Genomic DNA, 18,995 nt, shown 5'->3' with positions numbered 1-18,995 from the left:
TGTAATTCTGACAGACTGTGTCCTGTAACGAGACATGATCCAGACTGGGTAACGTGGCAGTAAGACCATCAGCATCTTGACGGGGACACAATAGCAATTGTTAGTCCTAGAAAGATATGTCTTTCCCTGTGAAAGTCAGTGTAGCACCGTCTGTGTATCAGCATGAGACCTTCTCTCTGTTTAAAGTGAATGACAGTGTATTTCTGAACCCTTGAGTGTCTTTTTGTTTGCTTTATAGCATTCAGGTGAAATTTGCCTTCTTGTCATTATAAAATCTGTTATTTTGTTAGACAAGATTTTTTTCTTGTTTCAGTTACTAAAAACCAGTTTAAAAAAAAAAAACAAATATGTTTGTAAGGAGGGAGCCCTATGTGGTAGAGGCGGAGTGTTGGGAGCTGGGGAATGGAAGGACTTTGGGGATGATGCTATGGAAAGGAAAACCCAAGTCTGTCCTTGCTGCCCCTAGCAGAGACTGTTTCCCAGTCCCCGGGGGTCAGTGGCTACTCGGGACAATTCACTCTAACCACTGTATTTCTTATTCTTTCATCTTCTCCTTACTGAGCGGCTTTTTCCTGTAGACTAGTAAGCTCATGGGCTATCCCAGTCTAAACTAAACTGAACCATTTCTCCTAGTTCCTGGCTCCAGGAGAATAGGTTGGGTGTCTTGAGTTGAGGCCTTGTGTTTTGTCTGGGCTGTGACAAGGAATCTTGCCTTACAACACAATATGATTAGAGAGGAGGGTTACTGGAGATGAGGCGGCACCCAAGAAAAATAATAAATTGGAGCCTGCATTTCTGAGGACTCTGGGAAAAAAACAAAACAAGATAAACCCAAGCACTGTCTTTTCTTGGTAGGTTCTCCTCTCCCACATCTAACAAACCTTCATATAGAATAATCACTAAAAGTTAAGTGCTTATTATATAAGTAGGTATTGAATAAATATAAGAAAATCTTTCTAGCCCATCGTTTTCACTATTGAATTTTGCAGAACAAAGTTAAGTTGATGCTAAGACAGTTTTGTGTACTGGAAAGGGAACAAACCAACACCTCAGGACCTGGATTCTAGTTCCAAGTGTGAACCATTGCTCTTCCAGGCCCTCTGAGCAAATGGTGAGCCCTCTGTCTCCCCTCTAGTAAATGAGGTCACAATGACAGCACTTTAAACACACGGTTGTTGTGAGTCAGATGAGAGAACATAAACAAGTTTATATGTTTTCTACTAAAGATCCATGACGGGGCTGGGGATTTAGCTCAGGGGTAGAGCGCTTGCCTAGCAAGCGCAAGGCCCTGGGTTCGGTCCCCAGCTCCGAAAAAAACAAAAAAAACAAAAAAACAAAAAAACAAAAAATAAAGATCCATGACCCTTTTTCTAAGCAGGAAAAATTACTGTTTTTAAATGCATATTTTAGCCAACACCACTACCATTTTTCTGTAAAGATATGTTTCCTGTAAAACCCTCGCAGAGATATTGACTAATAAATGGTGAATTCTTTAAAAGTCACACTTATCTCAGAAAGGATTTCGCCACACCTGAGCCAGTGACTCCTTGGATGCTTTGGAAAATAGCTGGAGCAAGTACCGTGCTGGAAAGTTGAGAAATGCTTTTGCCTGGTGACTTAAGGTCAAGTGAGAGCTGATGTACCAGCTCTCACTTGTTGTGAAGCAGCAAAGAGAGGAGAAGGGCTGCTTCCAGCCCTCTGCCTGTCTCGACCGTATCTGTTGTGGTGCTCTGCAGATAACTGTGAGTAAAGACGTCTGCATACCTGTAACATGCTTGCAGTGAAAAGAAAACGGCCTCAGGCAGATGGTGAAGGAGCTGGAAGCTTTTTACTAGAAGTAAGACAGAACAGGAACACTAAACCGGAAACCCAAAAGTTTGTAGGATAGAAAGAAGATGGCAAAGAATTAGAAGTCAGGGGAAGGAAACATCTAGCCCATGAAGACAGTGTGGAGGCTTTGAACATTACTGAATAGCATTCTGTGAGCGAAACTGAAGCTGCTTGTGGAAAGGGAGGGGAGAGGACTGTAACTCAAGAATAATTTACAAGCTATACAGATAATTATGAGTAAGTAGAGAAAAGACGACAGGATTTTAGTCTTTAACTTGCTGGGATAGTGTATCAGTATCTCAGCATCTCAAGGCACAGGAAGATGCACATTTTGAAGTGTGTGGAAATAAAACAGGCTTCTCACCACCGACCTTGTTATACGGCCAGTGGAAATTATAGTGCGAGTGCATTCCTGGTGAATTTCCATAGGAAATCAACCTGCCTGTGGTCTCACTCTGTAGCTCTTGCTGTCCTGGATCTCACTATGAGAGCAGGCTGGCCTTGAACTCACAGACATCTCCCAAGTGCTAGGATTACAGGAGTGTGCCGCCATGCTGACTGCCTGTGTCTTATGGTCTGACAGTACATGCCTCCCCGCGGGTCGGTGTCTCTATTTGTTGCGGTCTTCTGCTTCCTTAAGGACTGCCTTGTAAACAGTTTGTCAGTCATGAACCCCTTGACTCCTTACCTCACTGCTTCCTCCCAAACTAAGTAGCACCCCTTAGTGATTTTACCTTCAATGCAGGCATCCAGGAAGCTAATGGAGGCATGGTTTTCTCGTGCTTTTTAAGGGGATGAACTAAGTTTTTCTTTCCTGTTTAAAATTTGCAGTTGCTTTTATATACTGTTGCATCGTGAAGGGCAGAGTGAGATTTTATTTTAAAGGTATAATTTGACCGGCTTCATAGGCACAGGCTTTCAAAGAGCAACATTAAACATTAAGTAGAAACTCATTAGTGGAAATTCACACAGTGATCTTTAAGCCCAAAGATGTTGACTCTGGACATTGAATAGTTATTTGTTCTCGGTTTATTGTAAATCCAGTGGATTTAAGTTCATCAGAAACATAAATCGTGTTTGTTGAAGACTTGTTAAAGTGCCTTAAATTTTAGCCTTTTGGTACTTCAGAACACATGTACCAATTTAAAACGTGTGGCAACTAAGAAGATTGTAGATTTCTTATTAGCTTTGTGTCCACTAATTCAGTCCTTTGCCTTTTTTTTTTTTTTAATCTGAACAGAATTAAGAAAGGAAGTACTTGTGCCCCTGCAGATGAAGATCCACTGGTAAGCCGATCGGGAGTCCTGGCCTGCACCCCAAAGCAAAGGTAAACTGACGATTTTGATGTAGCAGAGCAGAATGAATGGCTTACTTCTAGTTTGGATACATTTTGAGTGTCAGCTAGGGATGCTGCCTTTTATAACTGAAGTGTCTGAAGAATCTCACACTCTCAGTGTAAGTGTAACTTTAAGACAGAAACTTCGTGGCGTTAGGGGACAGTGGGTATAAGGGGGACAGTGGGTATAAGGGGGACAGTGGGTATAAGGGGGGCAGTGGGTATAAGGGGGACAGTGGGTATAAGGGGGACAGTGGGTATAAGGGGGGCAGTGGGTATAAGGGGGACAGTGGGTATAAGGGGACAGTGGGTATAAGGGGGACAGTGGTGCTCTTGGGTATTTACCTCTTCCCTCACGAACTGCGGAACATCAGCTCTCGTCGTACGTGTGTCAAAGCTTCAGGAATCTGTTTGCTGCAATGGAAGGTGTGCACCACTACCTCCTGGCCGGTTCCAGGAGTTCTTTAGAGTCGGGACTCCTAGCTCTCCACTAAACTGTGCCCTCTCTTTCCATGGGATGTTGTCTAGTATGTATGTGCTCTTGTCTGTTTTTATCCCCATGTCCAGCTCCCCCAGCTGGAGCTCCACCTACGCCCACGCCAACACCTTTTTCCTCCCCACACAGCATAGATCAGCTGCTGAGGTAGGGAGAATCCTGGGCAAGATTGGTAAAGGCAGAAGAGTCGGACATCCTTAGGGCACCTGGTGCCTCTCCAGGCTGACAGGGAACTCTGGAATTCCAGGCAGTCCTGGAATCTCACAGCATCAGTGGTCACAGAATAGCTTCTCAGTATAGAGTGCAGCTGCCATTTGAACAGAAGATGACTGAGTTTCACAGAATTTGGAAAAAGGTAAGGAATCCTGAAAGAGCTTATCTTGTTTATCTTATTTATTTATAGCGCGTTTCTTTGTGTGTTACTCTATTTTGTGTTTGTGTGTACACATGGAGGTCAGAGGACAGCTTGTAGGACTTGCCTCTCCTCCTCCATCATATGGGTCTGGGGAACTAACTTAGGGTGTCAGGCTTTGTGGCAAATGCTGTTTCCTAATGAGCCATCTTCCCTGGACCTTGGAAGAGTTTAGATTAGTGATAAAATGACACCCTTCTGTCTATCCTTCAAGGGAAGCGGGGTGGGGATGTAGGGGGACTTATAGGTTAAAATTCAACTTAAAATGTGTCACTGAAGAATCAAACAGAATTCAGACAGGAATGCCTAGAGAGATTTCAACCTCAGAAATAGATTAGCATACACTCAGGCAACAAATGCATGCCTCAGTCAGGTCCTAGGCAACTGTAGCAAAACCACACACAGTCATCTGAAGAGACAACACTTTCGCTTTTACCAAGCCAACACGGGAGCTTTAGGAATGTGGCAGTTCTACATGTAAAGGGACAAGCATCTAGTCAGCTCTGCTAGCTCTCCCTCCGCTGAAGGACCGGACATGTAGTGGTATCATTCAGTGATCGTCATCACAATGTATGCTATTCATTGTGAAACATTAGGCAGGTGCCAAAAACAGAGGGGACAGGGCTTTTCCTGTATGGTGGCTGGCTGCTGGCTGTAGTGGGGTCCAAGGAGGGGGGAAAAAAAACATTTTGAAAAGTGCCAGAGAAGCTCCTTAATGCTGAATCCTTTACGTATGTATGCAAAGAGAGTATCTTTTGGAGAAAGGAGAGGAGAGTAGAGGATAACTTCCACGGGCTACATGACTTGAATACTCTACTGATGAAAGAAGCATTGTATGGTACTGTAGCAAAGACTCAGGCAGTCCCAGGAAATAAATGAGAAGGGCCAGGGAACCAAGAGTCGTACACTCACAGATGTATTGAGCAAACAGAAATCAGTCATTGGGCCAGCTGGAGCTTTGAGGAAAATGTGTCAGGCCCAGGGCTGGCCTCAAGGGGCAGCTCCTTCATGTGCAATCTCTCTCCGGTGGTCTTTACAGAGAACAGTTTACATGTTATGCTCTCTTTTAGCCACTAGGGATAACATGATAATCCAAAAGAATACAAGGCTCTCGTACTGATTCACATTTTTAACCAATAATTAAAATTCCATGTGTTTGTTATATACAGTATATTGCTTTGAAATACATACAGTGAAATGACTAAATTGAGTTAATGTTGCCACACATGGTTGATTTTATATCCAGAAGTTAGTTTCTTTCTGTTTTTCTCTGTCTTGTGTTTGTTTTCATATCCTCTCTCTCTCTCTCTCTCTCTCTCTCTCTCTGCTTTTGTTTTGAAGGCAGGGCCTTACTCTGTAGCTCCTGCTGGCCTGTGCAGACCAGGCTACCCATGAGTGTTGGGATTAAAAGTTTGTACCACCATGCCCCCGTCTCTTAGCAATTTTTCAGTATACATCAACTATGAATCCTACATAATAGGATCATTTTCTTGAACTTATTCTCATTTAGCCGAGGTTTTATGTTCTTTAACCTACATTGCTCCTAACTTGCAGTGCCTCTAAATCACCATCGCAGAGGAATCTGAAGTCAGTCAGGACAATGTTGAGGCTGTGCTTAGGACTCAGTCCAGAGTGAGAGCGAGGGGGCGGGGCCGTGGTCCGTGGTCCGGGCCGTTTGGAAAGAGTTGTAATTATTAAAGAGAAACCTGGTACCTTCACTAGAGGGACAGGAAAGCGCCAGGACGGCAGGACAGCTTATTGGAGGCTCCCTGTCATGAAAATGCAGATCCATTTGAAGGAGACAGCCTAGACTGAGAATGTGGTGAGAGTCTCTGTTCCAAGCAACCCTCCATGGGAGTTGCCTTCCGGGCTTAGCCCAGGAAGGCTGGTGCAGCTGCTTCAGTGTGGCCAGCTCCAGCCTAAGCTGCAGCAGAATGTGGCAGTGACTTCCATGTGGTGCTGGTCTTGCAAGCATGAAAGGCATAAGCTTTGAGAGGGTCATGGAGTCCTATACCACAGTTTTAAGGAGTTGCTGAGGTGAGGCAACATGTGATTCAGTTGGCTTTAAGAAACTGCAAGAAGACCCCAGAGTGTGCCTTGCAACTCAGAAGGTGAAGACCAAATTTCCGTGGAGACGCCAGGATGTTGAAGATGTCAGAGCCATCAGATGTCCACTAAGGAAAGCTTCAGACAGGGACTGGAGCTGATGTAAGACAGAGAGAGGGTCCCTGTTACAGGAAACAAAGATGCAGGGGAGGGGCAGAGGGCCCCCAGCTCTTGCTGGACCGGGAGTCCAGGCAAGGTTTGATGGTTTTCCTGCTGAGTTTTAGTCTTGCTAAGGAATATGCTAATTTTGTTTTCAAAGCCTCTACTTTGTTTCTATAATGGCCACACTGCACCTACCTTTCAGTGGAAGGGAAATAACAGAAGCCAGCAAACACTGTCAAAATAGTGTTTCTTGTGTTAGATGATGTTAAATGGCAGTGAGCAGGGTCAGACTCTTGAGAAGGTGACCTTTGGCCATTTAATGCTGAGAGAGTAAGCTGTTGGATTCTGTGGTGGGGGTAATATAGCTGATGGAGCTCGTGAAGGCAGGAGTAGGCCTGGGCTGTGTTGGAAACACAGAAAGTGCATGGAGCTAGGCACAGAACAGAATTGAGCCTATGACTTTAGAGACCATAGAACGGGCTTTAGCCCAAGAGAAATACAGAATAGAAGTCAGCTCTCTGTTAATAGAACCATTGTAGCTATGATAGAATATAGTACGATAGCCTACAGACGGCAAGGTAAAAACGTTGAGCCTAATTATACAGTGACAATTGTATTAGCTTAGCAAAAGATGACAGTGTGCTAGACCTTAAAAAGATGACAGTGTGCTAGACCTTAAAATGATAAGGGATGAAATCCAGACAGTGAGGCGTCCTTCCATGGTTTGTAAAACATTAATGGGTCATGTTAGAAAATAAAACTATTAGGGTCCCACAGTAGCTTACTACCACAGTCACAGAACTAGCAGGCAAGTAGCATGTACAGTGCGGATCAGTTGGATGAAGGGGTGATTCTCACCCTGGACATGCTGTTGAGAAATGATTACAGATGTCATCACATCACTCAGAACAGTACTCAATTTAAAACTTAGAAATGGATTATTTCTAGAATTTTCCATCTATTTTCAGACAGAAGTTGACTGTTAGTAATTAAGTCCATAGAAAGTGAAACTGTGGACCAGAAGGAAATACTGCATCATTTAGCCCTAAGAGGAACAAAATACTGACAGTTACTCCAACCTAGATATCTTGAAAATTTATGCTAGATGAAGAAAGCCAGACATCAGAGGCTATTTATTGTATGGCACCATTCACACGTGATATCTCACATAGACACATCTGTGGAGGTAGGATTTTTTTTTTTTTTAGGGGACAAAGGGAGCTTGGAAAAATGTCTTTATGGTTTGAAGTTTCCTTGTGGGTGATAAAATATTTGGAACATTGTAATGTTTGTTATACCATACTGTGAATGTAACAAGATGCCTTTAGTTGTGCATTTTAAAGTGGTGAATTTTATTTGATGTGAATTTTACTATAATCTAAAATAGGTAAGTAAATAAATAATAAATACAAGCTGATTCGGTCAGCTGAGAGCAAGGTCCTCTGTTAGGACCCAGCAAACATGCAGGTCAGGTGAAGCTGTGTGCTCTCCGGGTTTCAACAGCAGTCCAGTGCTGGGGTGCAGAGACGGCACATTCTAGGGGTTTGCTGGCTAGGAAGTCTCAGCTGAAATGGTGAGCTTCAGGTTCAGGGACAAATGCTGACTCTAAAAACCCCAGGGGGATGCTGAGAGAGGAAGACATCCAACATCAGCTGTCACCTTCAAGGCATACAGACTTGTACACACGTGGATACATACAGAGACACAATAAACAATAAAAATGTATAAAGGAAGATAATGGTATTTCCAAAGCCTTCAGTGACTGGGCGTAGTGGTTGGCTCACTAGAACGGAGGTTATAAGGGGCACAGGTGACGGGGTGAGAAAGGCTGGGCTGCGGAGTGACGGACACTGCCAGGCCAGGGCACTCAGCCAGGTCAGCAGCTGGGACATCTTGTGGCACAAGGGAGAAGGGAGCTGAGGGAGAAATGGTCTCTAGGAAGGGTACAAGGAAAATCCATGTCTGGGAGCAGAAGAAAGGGCTTTTGATTTCAGGAAACCATGCTGTGGCTGTTCCCTGGGTGGAGTTTTGTGACCATCCCCCAAAACCTCACAGTTAGATTTGCCTTTTATAAAATAGCTCTTGGAAGGGTCTGATTATAAAAGTATTGCTTAAAATATAAATAGCACATGAAGTCCCTTTAAGTGTAAGGAGTTAGAGCTTGTCACCTTCTGTTTCCATAAGTCTAGGGTTGTTCCTGGACTGTTCTCCGTGCATAGTGCCCCCCTAAGTATGAGAGTTAAGTCTGCTGCCTCTCCCCTCCCTTGTGCTAGCTAGACTCAGCTAGGCTGCCCCTCCGAGCATAGGTGTGTCCAGTGCTTTAACCAGTGTGTGCATTTGGCTCGCTGCTTTGAAGTTTTTGTCTAATTGTCTTTCTTTTTTTTTTCTTTCTTTTTTCTTTTTTCTCCCCCCCACCCCCCAGCTGGGGACCGAACCCAGGGCCTTGCGCTCCCTAGGCAAGCGCTCTACTGCTGAGCTAAATCCCCAACCCCCCTAATTGTCTTTCATTTCTTGCTGGCAGACTGCAAAGTTACGTGCTGTGCTGTACTCTATCTGTAAAAGCAACTGAAAAGGACTTTGAAAACTAAGCTTTTAACATTTTAAAATTTTTTTCTACTTTTTTGTGTTTGAATGTTTTACCTCATGCATACATTACCTGTAGAGGCCAGGAAAGGGTGCCAGATCCTTTGGAATTGGAGTTCCTGATGGTTGTGAACCACCAAGTAGCACCAATGGGAGAGCAGAAACCTCATATTCTCTAAGCCTTCCTCCCTTCCTCCCAGCTCCTGTTGTAAGCCCTTTTTTTTTTTTTTTTAAAGGTTTATTTTATTTATATAAGTACACTGTCGCTGTCTTCAGACACACCAGAAGAGGGCATCGGATCCCACTACAGATGGTTGTGAGCCACCATGTGGTTGCTGGGAATTGAACTCAGGACCTCTGGAAGAGCAGCCAGTGCTCTTAACCACTGAGCCATCTCTCCAGCCCCCTCTTGTAAGCCTTTTAATGCATTGGCTTCTCACTACAGTCAGACACTGTGGACCAGCAGTTCTTACCTTGTGGGTCAAGACCTCTCTGTTCACAGGGGTTGCATAAGACCATGGGAAAACACAGATGTTGATATTACCATTCGTAACACTAACAAAATTGCAGTTATGAAGTAGCAACACAAATCATGGCTAGGGGTCACCTCAACTTGAAGAACTGGGTTGAAACAGGAAGGTTGAGAACCACTGCTGTAGATGTTATATTCCCCTCCTGCTCCAGGCCAGGCAGTGGCAGAGGTGAGCTCCAGGACGGGGCTTCCTGCTACCTCTTGGCTATTGTGAAGATTCTGTAGAACTTCTTCAACAGAAGGCAATCTTGATTGTGTGTGTGTGTGTGTGTGTGTGTGTGTGTGTGTGTGTGTGTGTGCTCGCGCGCACTCGCGCATGCATGTGCGCATGCGTGTGAAATTTCCCAAATTTAAATGTTGGCTTTTTAAAAAAATATCTTTATGGGGTGAAGTTCAGATTTAGCCGTGTAGAAGGTAGGGTTTGACATTTTGCTTTTAGTATCATCCCAGTCTTGCACAACTATCACAGTATTTTCAGCATCTCTGAAGTAGATCTCTTTCTTTCCTTTTTTTTTCTTTTCTTTTTTTTTTTTTTTCGGAGCTGGGGATTGAACCTAGGGCCTTGCGCTTGCTAGGCAAGTGCTCTACCGCTGAGCTAAATCCCCAACCCTCCTTTTTTTTTAAAGATTTATTTATTTATTATATATAAGTACACTGTAGCTGTCCTCAGACACACCAGAAAAGGGCATCAGATCTTATTACAGATGGTTGTGAGCCACCATGTGATTGCTGGGATTTGAACTCAGGACCTCTGGAAGAGCAGTCGGTGCTCTTAACTGCTGAGCCATCTCTCCAGCTCAGTAGATCTCTTTCATATTAAGCTGTGATCCTTGTTTTCCCTTCTTGAGGCCCTTGAAAACCACAAGTTTGCCTTCTGTGTCCATGGATTTGCTTGTTCTGGCTAATTCACATATGAATACATGGAGTCATATAATAATAATGCCTCAGAAGGACAATTTGAACAGAGGAAGGATTTTTTTTTTCATGACCTCATGGTCCATTGTGGAGGGGCTTGTGCTCACACAGAGTAGAATGGCTGAGGGGCCTGGAGAACAGAGCTGCTCAACTTATGGAATCTAGGGAGTGGGACAGAGACAAGGTATCCACCAAGGTATCCAGGGCACTATCCACCTCACAACTCCTCTCACCAACTATCTTTCCCCATTCAGTCGTGAACTACAGAGTCCTCTGGGAGCTCTGATGCACCAGGACCAAGCATGTAGCACATAAGCCTTTGACAGTTTATATACAGAGCAAAACAGTAACTTGTAGTATCTGGTGTTTTTCACTTGTCTGTGTGTGTGTGTGTGTGTGTGTGTGTGTGTGTGTGTGTGTGTGTGTGATCCTCATGCATGCGAATACTTACTATGACACATGTGGAGGTCACAGGATAAGTTGCAGGAGTTGGCTGTCCACTTTCACATGTATGCATCTAGGGAAGACACCATGCTTTGCAGCAGCTAGTCTTTACCCATGAACCATCTCACATGCTGGAGGTTCAGGGATGAGTTAGGAACTGTATGGGTAGATTACAATTGTTTGTTTTCTCTGTGGCCTGGCTATCCTGGAACTTGCTCTGTAGACCAGATTGGCCTCAAACTCAGAGACATGTTTGTCTCTGCCTCCTAGTGCTGGGATTAGAGGTGTGCACTGCCACTGTCACTGCCACTGCCACTGCCACTGCCACTGTCTGGGTCTTGATCAACTTCTATATTGTTTACCACAGTGGGGGTAAGGTTTTATATTCTTACCAACAGATGGAATTCTTTTGCGAGACTTTTTTTTTTTTTTTTTTAAATACCGCTGCCGAGTGGATACAGTCTCTGTTTAACCTCTGTGTCTCTGGGTGTATTTATGTGCATGGAGTGCGGGTGCAATGCAGCACTGCATGGGTGTATTTATGTGTGTGGAACGCACTGCAGCACTGTCATTATTTTAATTGCTATGTTTTAGATACAAATTGCCCAGCAGATGAGCTATTGACAAAACAAAACAAAACAAAACAAAAAACAACAAAAAAAACACAAACAAACCAAAAATAAAAAACAAACAACAAAACTCTAGGATAAAAGTCCATTCTGTGAGCTGGCTGGTGGAGCATGCCTTTGATCCCAGCACTCTGGAGGCAGAGGCAGGCCAGCCTGGGTTACAGAGTAGCTCCAGGACAGCCAGGGCTACACAGAGAAACCATGTCTTGGAAAAACAAAACAAAGCAACAACAACAAGAACAACAAAGCCCCAAATGATCCGTTGTGTGCGTTCATCGTCTTTCACTCTCTCTGAGAGACATTTGAATCATAAGAACTTACTTTTGATGACATACGAGATATCTTTTGGTCCTCTACAAGAAATGCCTCAAGTCAGGCTCTGGCACATTTATGATTGCTGCCAGTGTCCCAGAAACCATTTGGAAAATGTTCATGTTTTGTGAGGAATGCTTGTTTTCTGGAAAGAGGCATGAAAGGCAGATTTTTCATCAAGAATTTTTAGTTCCCATTTTCTGATCTGAAAGTCCTTCATGTAGAGCAGTTAGGATGTGCAGGGGTGGGGTTGGAAGAATCAAAGTCATTAGGTTCTTCTTTTCATCAAAAGAGAATCTGAGTTGAAAAATAGGAAGGGCTGAATCTTTGCTCTCAGCTGTTGATGAAAACATTTAAAATGGAATGACCTTAGGAGTGTACAAACGCTGTATTTCTCTCAAGAAAGGTTAGGGATCAGTACAACTGGGAAAGTATTCGGATTATTAGTGCTCTCATGATTCGTTCTCTCCCTATTCTCCCCTCTCCTTCTTCCTTTCCTTCTCTCCCCTGCCCTTTCTCTTCTTCTTCATAGAGTTTCACTATGTAGCCCTGGCTGTCTTGGAACTCACAGAGATCCACCCACTCCCCCTCCTGAGTGCTAGGATTAAAGATGTACACTACCATATTTGGCCTATGGCCTCACCTTTTATATGAGAATTGTGTGTGTGTGTGTGTGTGTGTGTGTGTGTGTGTGTGTGTGTGTGTCTGCGTGTGTGTGTCTCTATGTGTGTCTGTGTGTGTGTCTCTATGTGTGTATGTGAGTGTGTGTCTGTGTGTGTGCACTCACACACTTAACAGAAGAGGAAGACAGGGCACCACAGTTATGAATAGTTCTTCAAACACATACCAGTGATGAATAACCAAAACTTGAAAATCTTCAGTCCTCTTACCCCCTACTAAGGAGAAATTTGCTCCTTAGAGGGAGAAAAGGGAATGAAAGTTTTGTTTAACAGTTTGTGTTTTCAGAAGCAATAAACCCCTTGCTGGGTTAAGGTACAGGAGAAAATAGAGAGCCAGGGCGCCATGTTTTTGATGGTGTAGCTTAATACCTGAGCTTTGCTACTACAGAAAGAGGAAAGAAATATCTGTGCTATTCTATCCATTTCATACTAACTAACAAACGTCGACTGTCTTTGAGAGTTCAGTTCCAAGGGGCTTGGGGACCAGTTTTCACATTACAGTTTGATAAAGTGAGTTCCAGGTTCCAAGTGCTCCCTCCCCTTATGCAGAAATGCAAAGTTTCCATCCCGGACACTGAAGCATGATCCACTGCTGCTTTGATTTCGGAGCATATGCTGCCGACCCTCTCGACCCTCCCGTCTCGCTGTGAAGTTCTGGGACATAGTGGCAGGCGTGGCTTCCCATGTGCTTACTGGGAAGGATCAGGGCAGATGTTGTAAAAGAAATGAAGCTTCAGGATAGATTGGCTGAGAGAGTTTTAGCTGGGGTGGGGCGATGGTATATTTTAGAAGATGTGACCTGTATGGTAAAAACAGGGCCAGAGAGCTAGAAGGAGGAGCACATGGTAAGCTGTTGAGGTGTTGGCTTACCCTAGGATACAGAATTCTTTCAGGAAGGAACTTAACATACAGAAGGGGTAGAGTTGAAGCAGGGCAGGCAGAGGCTCCTGGATAACTATATGTTTTTATTTAGTCCTATGGTTTTTGGGGGAGTCCCTCAAAGTGAGCAAGGGCTGATATTAAGTAAAGCAAAACCTCCTAAACATACAATATGGACAGAATAAAGTCGGGGCTTACCACAGGGCAGATGGTGCTGGCGAGAGTAACACCTGTCTGGTTTGCTCTTGGGCTGCTGATTTCTAAAGTGACTACTTTCGCTTCACTCCTTCTGTAAAGGAAGAAACAGATACAGAGAGGCTAAGTGATTTCCCCAGAGCCATGTGGCTAGGAAGTGGTAGTGCTTTTCACTGCTGGGCTTCTAAGATGTGAGATGTACAGTCAGTTCAGGGAAAGCCTTTACAGTGCAAAGGTGACCGGGGATGTTTTTAGCGGCACGCTACCCTCTGCATTTTACTGCAGCGGAGATAGCATGCTCTACTCCAGATAGTAAGCAGGCCTCATTTCTCCTGAATGGTGGCCGTTTCCCCATTTCTTTTTTATAATTTCATCTTTCCTTCTAATTGCCCAGGCTGAAGACTAGAGATTTAAAATCAGGTTTATCATTATACTTCAGGTAGCTCTTAAACACCTAAGGAATATTTGAGTATTATTGATTACATTTTATGAATTACCCTTACGTTATAATTTATGAACTTGTACATCTACATTTTTCTCTTCTTTTAAGCAGGTAGTCCCAACTGATGACTATTTCCATGGTATAATTAATATACCATTATCCACGCACATGAGTAAGAAAACCAAATGAAGTCCTTGAACTGCTTATGAAGCAGTGCATTTTGTAGAATGAACCGGCACAGGTTACGTCCTCACTGCAGGCCTTCACTGCTGTGCATTTCCTTACTACCTCTAACCCTGAACGCGTCAGAAATTCTGGTTACTGAGCTGGCGAATTCAATTTACTCACCGTCCCTTCTCTCCCAGAATACTGATGTATCTGTGATAAACTGCACAGTATTTCACTAGAGAGAGCACAGTTAAGGAAAGGCCTGAGGGACTCCTCATACAGAGTAGACCCCAGGCACTCTGGTGAAGATAGAAGGTAAGTCTGGCTAGAACAAAAAGGGGTGATATGAACAAAGACAGGCTCTGCAAACTGTAGTTGGGGACACACACACACACACACACACACCCCACATTCCTAATTCAGCAAATCTGATTTTCTTGTTGCTCAAATAACTTATAGTCCTTTGAATTTGATAATAAAGAGTCCTCTCTGTTACCAACCCTGTAATTCATACACATAAATATACTTAACTTACTGTTTTCCATGTTTATTAAAACATTGTATTGGGACTGGTTTTCCCAAACAAAAATGCTTGTGTGGGATCTTGAATCATATATATGTGTGTATATATATACATATATACACACATATATTTTCACATACACACATATATTCACACACATTCACACACATATTCACACACACATATATATACACACACACATATATATATTTAACAGTGTATGTACAAGGCGGAAAGACCAACCAACCCCAGCTTTTGTTTTATCGTGCATTATGACACCTCTGAATGAATTATGTTGTGGTGATATACCATGGAAAGACTTTCTGATAGAGACGTCGTTAGCTCTGGCACCCCCTTGGGATGTCCTTAATTTCCGTCAGTGACGGAAGAAACATTTTTTTTTTTAAATTTTTTTAATGCATCCTTGAAAGGATAAAACTATCAGAATTTAGCATCATCTTTTCCTTAAGGAAAACAAAAGATTTATTTTTTTATGTGTATGTGTGTTTTGCTTGTGGGTATAAATGAATACCATGTCCCTGGCACTCACTGAAGCCAGAAGGGGCATAGGACCCTGAATTGGAGCCTTCATGTGGATGTTGGGAATTGAATTCAGGTCCTTGGAGGACCAGACCGTGCTTTTAATGGCTGAGCCATCTCTTCAGTCTCCAGTTTTATTTTTAAACTGAATCCATTCTCATTGGTATGGGAAGCTTTTAATTTTAACATAGGCATTTTAATAAATGCTTAATTGTTAATTCTTTCATGTATTCTGTGGTTTGTTTTTTGTTTTTTGTTTTTTTTTTTGTTTTGTTTTGTTTTTCGTTTTTTTGGCCTGGTGCCTAATAGAGTGCCTTACATAAAGTATGCAATCAGGAACTGCTTGGTAAATTGCAACTTTCTTATTCTAACATTATACAATATCTATTATTTATAGTATCAACAGGTACTGAAGTATTGAAGTATTGATTCTGTACAAGATACACTAGTATATCATAACTGTATTAACTGTGTATAAGTTGTATGGACCACTCTCTTTATAGTTTGAGGGGGTGTATGGAGGATGGAATATTTATAAACAAGGTCATTAGTTTCTTTCCTGACAGGAAAAACTAAGTATTTGGATTTCTGTTTTATTATTGTTCATAAACAATGTTCTTTGTGTAAGGAGTACTTTAAAAGGGTTGCCAACATTTGAATAGCAGACACACTTTCTCTCTAAACTTTGTATTTTGCTTCCACTGGTAACTCCTTCAGACTAATTATTAGGAATTCTAAACCACCTGCAGATAATACTGAATCTGTCTTTTCTAGGAAGCAACAGGACTTTTGATGGGTGGTAACGACACAGGACCTGGCCTGGAAATTCCGGGAACTGCTTGTCTTGAATCCTCTTTAATTTGGTAGTAAATGCCATTGACCGGCAATGCTACAGATACTCCTGCTTTCAGGAGTTGCTCATTCTGATGCAAGTCAGAATAATAATGTAAACTTGGTCCCAAGTGCTTTCAAAGGATCTTTTCCTGTTGTCCTTAGAAGCCTGGCCTTATCTCCATTTTACAGATTAGGGAACTGGCTTATTGGGAAACCGGGTTGCATATTTGTAAGTGGAAGAACTCCATATCAGTCTAGCACTACTAGGCTGGCTTTGGAGCCCCACCTCCCTGTTTTTTTTTTTTTAATTTATTTATTTATTTTTATACGAGTACACTATAGCCATTCACAGACACACCAGAAGAGGGCGTTGGATCTCATTACAGATGGTTGTGAGCCACCATGTGGTTGCTGGGAATTGAATTCAGGACCTCTGGAAGAGCAGCCAGTGCTCTTAACCTCTGAACCATCTCTCCAGCCCCCACCTCCCTGTTCTTGTTAGTTGTTTTGTTTTATTTGACAAGTTATAATGTAGCTCTGGCTGTTCTGGAGATCATGCTGTAAACCAGGCTGGTCTTAGAACTCAGAGAGCCACCTGCCTCCGCCTCTCCAGTGTTGGGATTAAAGGCGTGTGCCACCACACTTAGCCTCATCGTCAATTATAAATAATACACTGACTATATACAATTGTTAATATTAAAACAGTGCACTAAAATACCTGTGGCAGATCCCTGCATCTTGGTGCTCAATACTATCATTGATGTGTTTTAATAACTCATGATGCTGAGATTCAGTCCTTATAATTTTAAGGTCTTTTCTGTTTTAGTATACTAGATAAAAACTTTGAAAACAAGAATTATCAAATTGCAGAAATCAAATTGCCATATTGATGTTTATTGGTTGGAAGTTCCATTATTGTGAGAGCAGAAGGACCAAGCAATGCCTTTAGGAAGTGAGGCCAAACTTCATGTTCTCCATTCTGCTTTTCTTCCCATTCTCACCCTATCTGTCCAGCAGTCAGAATGTCTGTCCTCAAGCTACAAGCTCCCAAGTGTAGTATCTAAGTGGTTTCATTCTGAGTATCCAATAGCTATGGTCTTGGTATCTCAATGGTGGGACTTCTAAGCTTTGCATTAAGTTAACAGTTCCAAGGACTGGTAGAATTCAAATTTAATTTATCTTAAATGTAGATTTACAAAATCCAAACTATAAGTAAACCATACGTATTACATCTTGGGAAACATTAATGCAAATATTTCAATGATTAATGAAAAATTTGAAATTCTGCATTGGAGACACACAAGCTATGTTGAATTAGTAATAGTAATATGTGTTTTAACCTTGATTTTGCTCACTGCCACTCTTATATTAAAGTTAAAACTTACAGAAATTAGTTTTAAGATTTAGAAATGTTAAATTTAAAAAAGTCATCTCAATCAGTTTTGATTCATCCATCCCTTGGTATACCAGGACTCCCACAGAATCCCAAATTGACAAATGCTCAAGTCCCTTCTAAAAATGACACATATCTTACACACATCTCTCAGTCTACATCACATCATCTCTGGATTACTTACAGTAGGTACATAAAATGTAAATTCTATGTAAATAGTTATTACATTGTATTTAGGGAAATTTTAAGAAATATGTAAATGTTCAGTGTCGATACAGTTTTTAAATTACGGAAAATATATTCCAAACGTCAGTTAGTTGGGTCTGTGGGTGTGCAGCCCGAGCTTGCACAAAGCAACTGTCCTTTGATAAGCACTCAGCAGGTTCCCTTTTGGGATTTCTTGGTGTGCAATCCAGAAAGTAAGTTAGACATTTCTTCAACAGAGTTGTTGGCGGTCACATCTGACTTTAGATATTTGCTATTACCAACAAATAATGCAAGTACAGAAAACTCACCTCCTCACCTAGTCCTAGCTTAGAAGACACCGGTAAGCCAGGCTAGAAAAGTGCTGCTTTACTGGAATGAGAACAGAGTAAGGACATTTCCCAAAGGCTCCTTGTGGTGGTCCACTCCTATGCTTTACTTGTTTGATGTTCCTCGGAACATCACTTAAATAAAAGTTGTGTATGTGCTTATGGGGGAGGGGTGAGTTTATGTGCTAGTGCTTAATTTAGTGATCAAAATCTGACCAGTGTCTTTTGTATATCCCCTAAGCCATGGGTTCTCATCCGATTCTAGAAAAGACAACCATAAAAAGTGAGAGACTAACAACTCAAGTTTAAAGTGATACACCGATTTTGTGCCTCGCTTCTTGCTGAAGAAATTCAAGTTCCCCGGGCACAGTGTGACCTTCAGTTGTGGGCACTGAAGTACACGTGCCTAGCTTGCCACGCAGCAGGGGCTTGATGCAGACACCTGGGCTAACACCTGGGCGGCATTTTCACACCTGCCCCTGGCAGCTTTGGTTTCTCGGCGTCCGCACAGTGGCGGCTTCCCATTCATGCTCCAGCTACTGTGCAGCCGCCTGCGAGCCCAGAGCGAAGCGCTGGTGTCGGGGCTCCGGAGGAAGGGCCTGGGCGACGCTTTCGTCGCTGCGCCGGGGCCGACCGGCAGGCTCTTCCATAGGTGGCTGCGTTTCCGACTTCGCCCTGGCTCCACTCCGGGGGCTTGACGTGCAAACTTCGCCGGAGCGAGCAGAGAGGGAGGGACCGGCGAGGGGGAGGAGGCGACAGGAGGCGCCTCCGCTTAAGGGAGCCGGCCGGGCGCCGCCGCTCGGACGGACGCGCGGACGGAAGGAAGGAGCGGGGCTGCGGGCCGGGCCGGGATGCGAGCGCCCGCAGGGTGGGCAGCCGCGGGCCGGGGCGCGGGCGGGCCTGAGGTCACAGCAGGTCGGCTCCAGGCGCTGGCCTGCCCAGGCGGGCCGGGCCGGGCGGCCAGCGCCGCAGTGGCGGCCGCAGCGGGCGCCCTACTAGGGCCGCGGGAGGCGAAAGCGAAAGCCAGCCGCGCCGCGGACTTTGCGCCCGAGCGGGGGCGGCGGCGGGGGCTGGGGGCTGTCAGCACCGCCGGCCTACGGGCCGCGCACGC

General features: G+C 43.6%; 1 protein-coding gene and 1 long non-coding RNA gene across 6 annotated transcripts in view; one reads left to right on the top strand and one right to left on the bottom strand.

The window, feature by feature from the left end:
- Atxn7 (ataxin 7) overlaps positions 1–18,995 on the top strand; it is a 145,453-nt gene that overhangs the window by 35,174 nt on the left and 91,284 nt on the right. For 4 of the 5 annotated variants that reach the window (XM_039093749.2, XM_039093747.2, XM_039093748.2 and 1 more), the window contains exon 1: positions 15,381–18,752. In XM_039093749.2, coding sequence (XP_038949677.1) covers positions 18,317–18,752 — 436 coding nt within the window. In that variant the 5' untranslated portion in view covers positions 15,381–18,316. 5 annotated transcript variants of the gene reach the window in all.
- Positions 5,752–18,000, bottom strand: LOC134481947 (uncharacterized). The gene is made up of 3 exons (XR_010057873.1): positions 17,867–18,000; positions 13,455–13,545; positions 5,752–12,034 (listed from the first exon to the last, which is right to left on the bottom strand). It is a non-coding gene; the product is annotated as an uncharacterized LOC134481947 (long non-coding RNA).

This window comes from Rattus norvegicus, chromosome 15, assembly GCF_036323735.1.
Source record: "Rattus norvegicus strain BN/NHsdMcwi chromosome 15, GRCr8, whole genome shotgun sequence".
Classification (NCBI taxonomy): Eukaryota; Metazoa; Chordata; class Mammalia; order Rodentia; family Muridae; genus Rattus; species Rattus norvegicus.
This window is presented reverse-complemented; position numbering and strand designations above follow the sequence as displayed.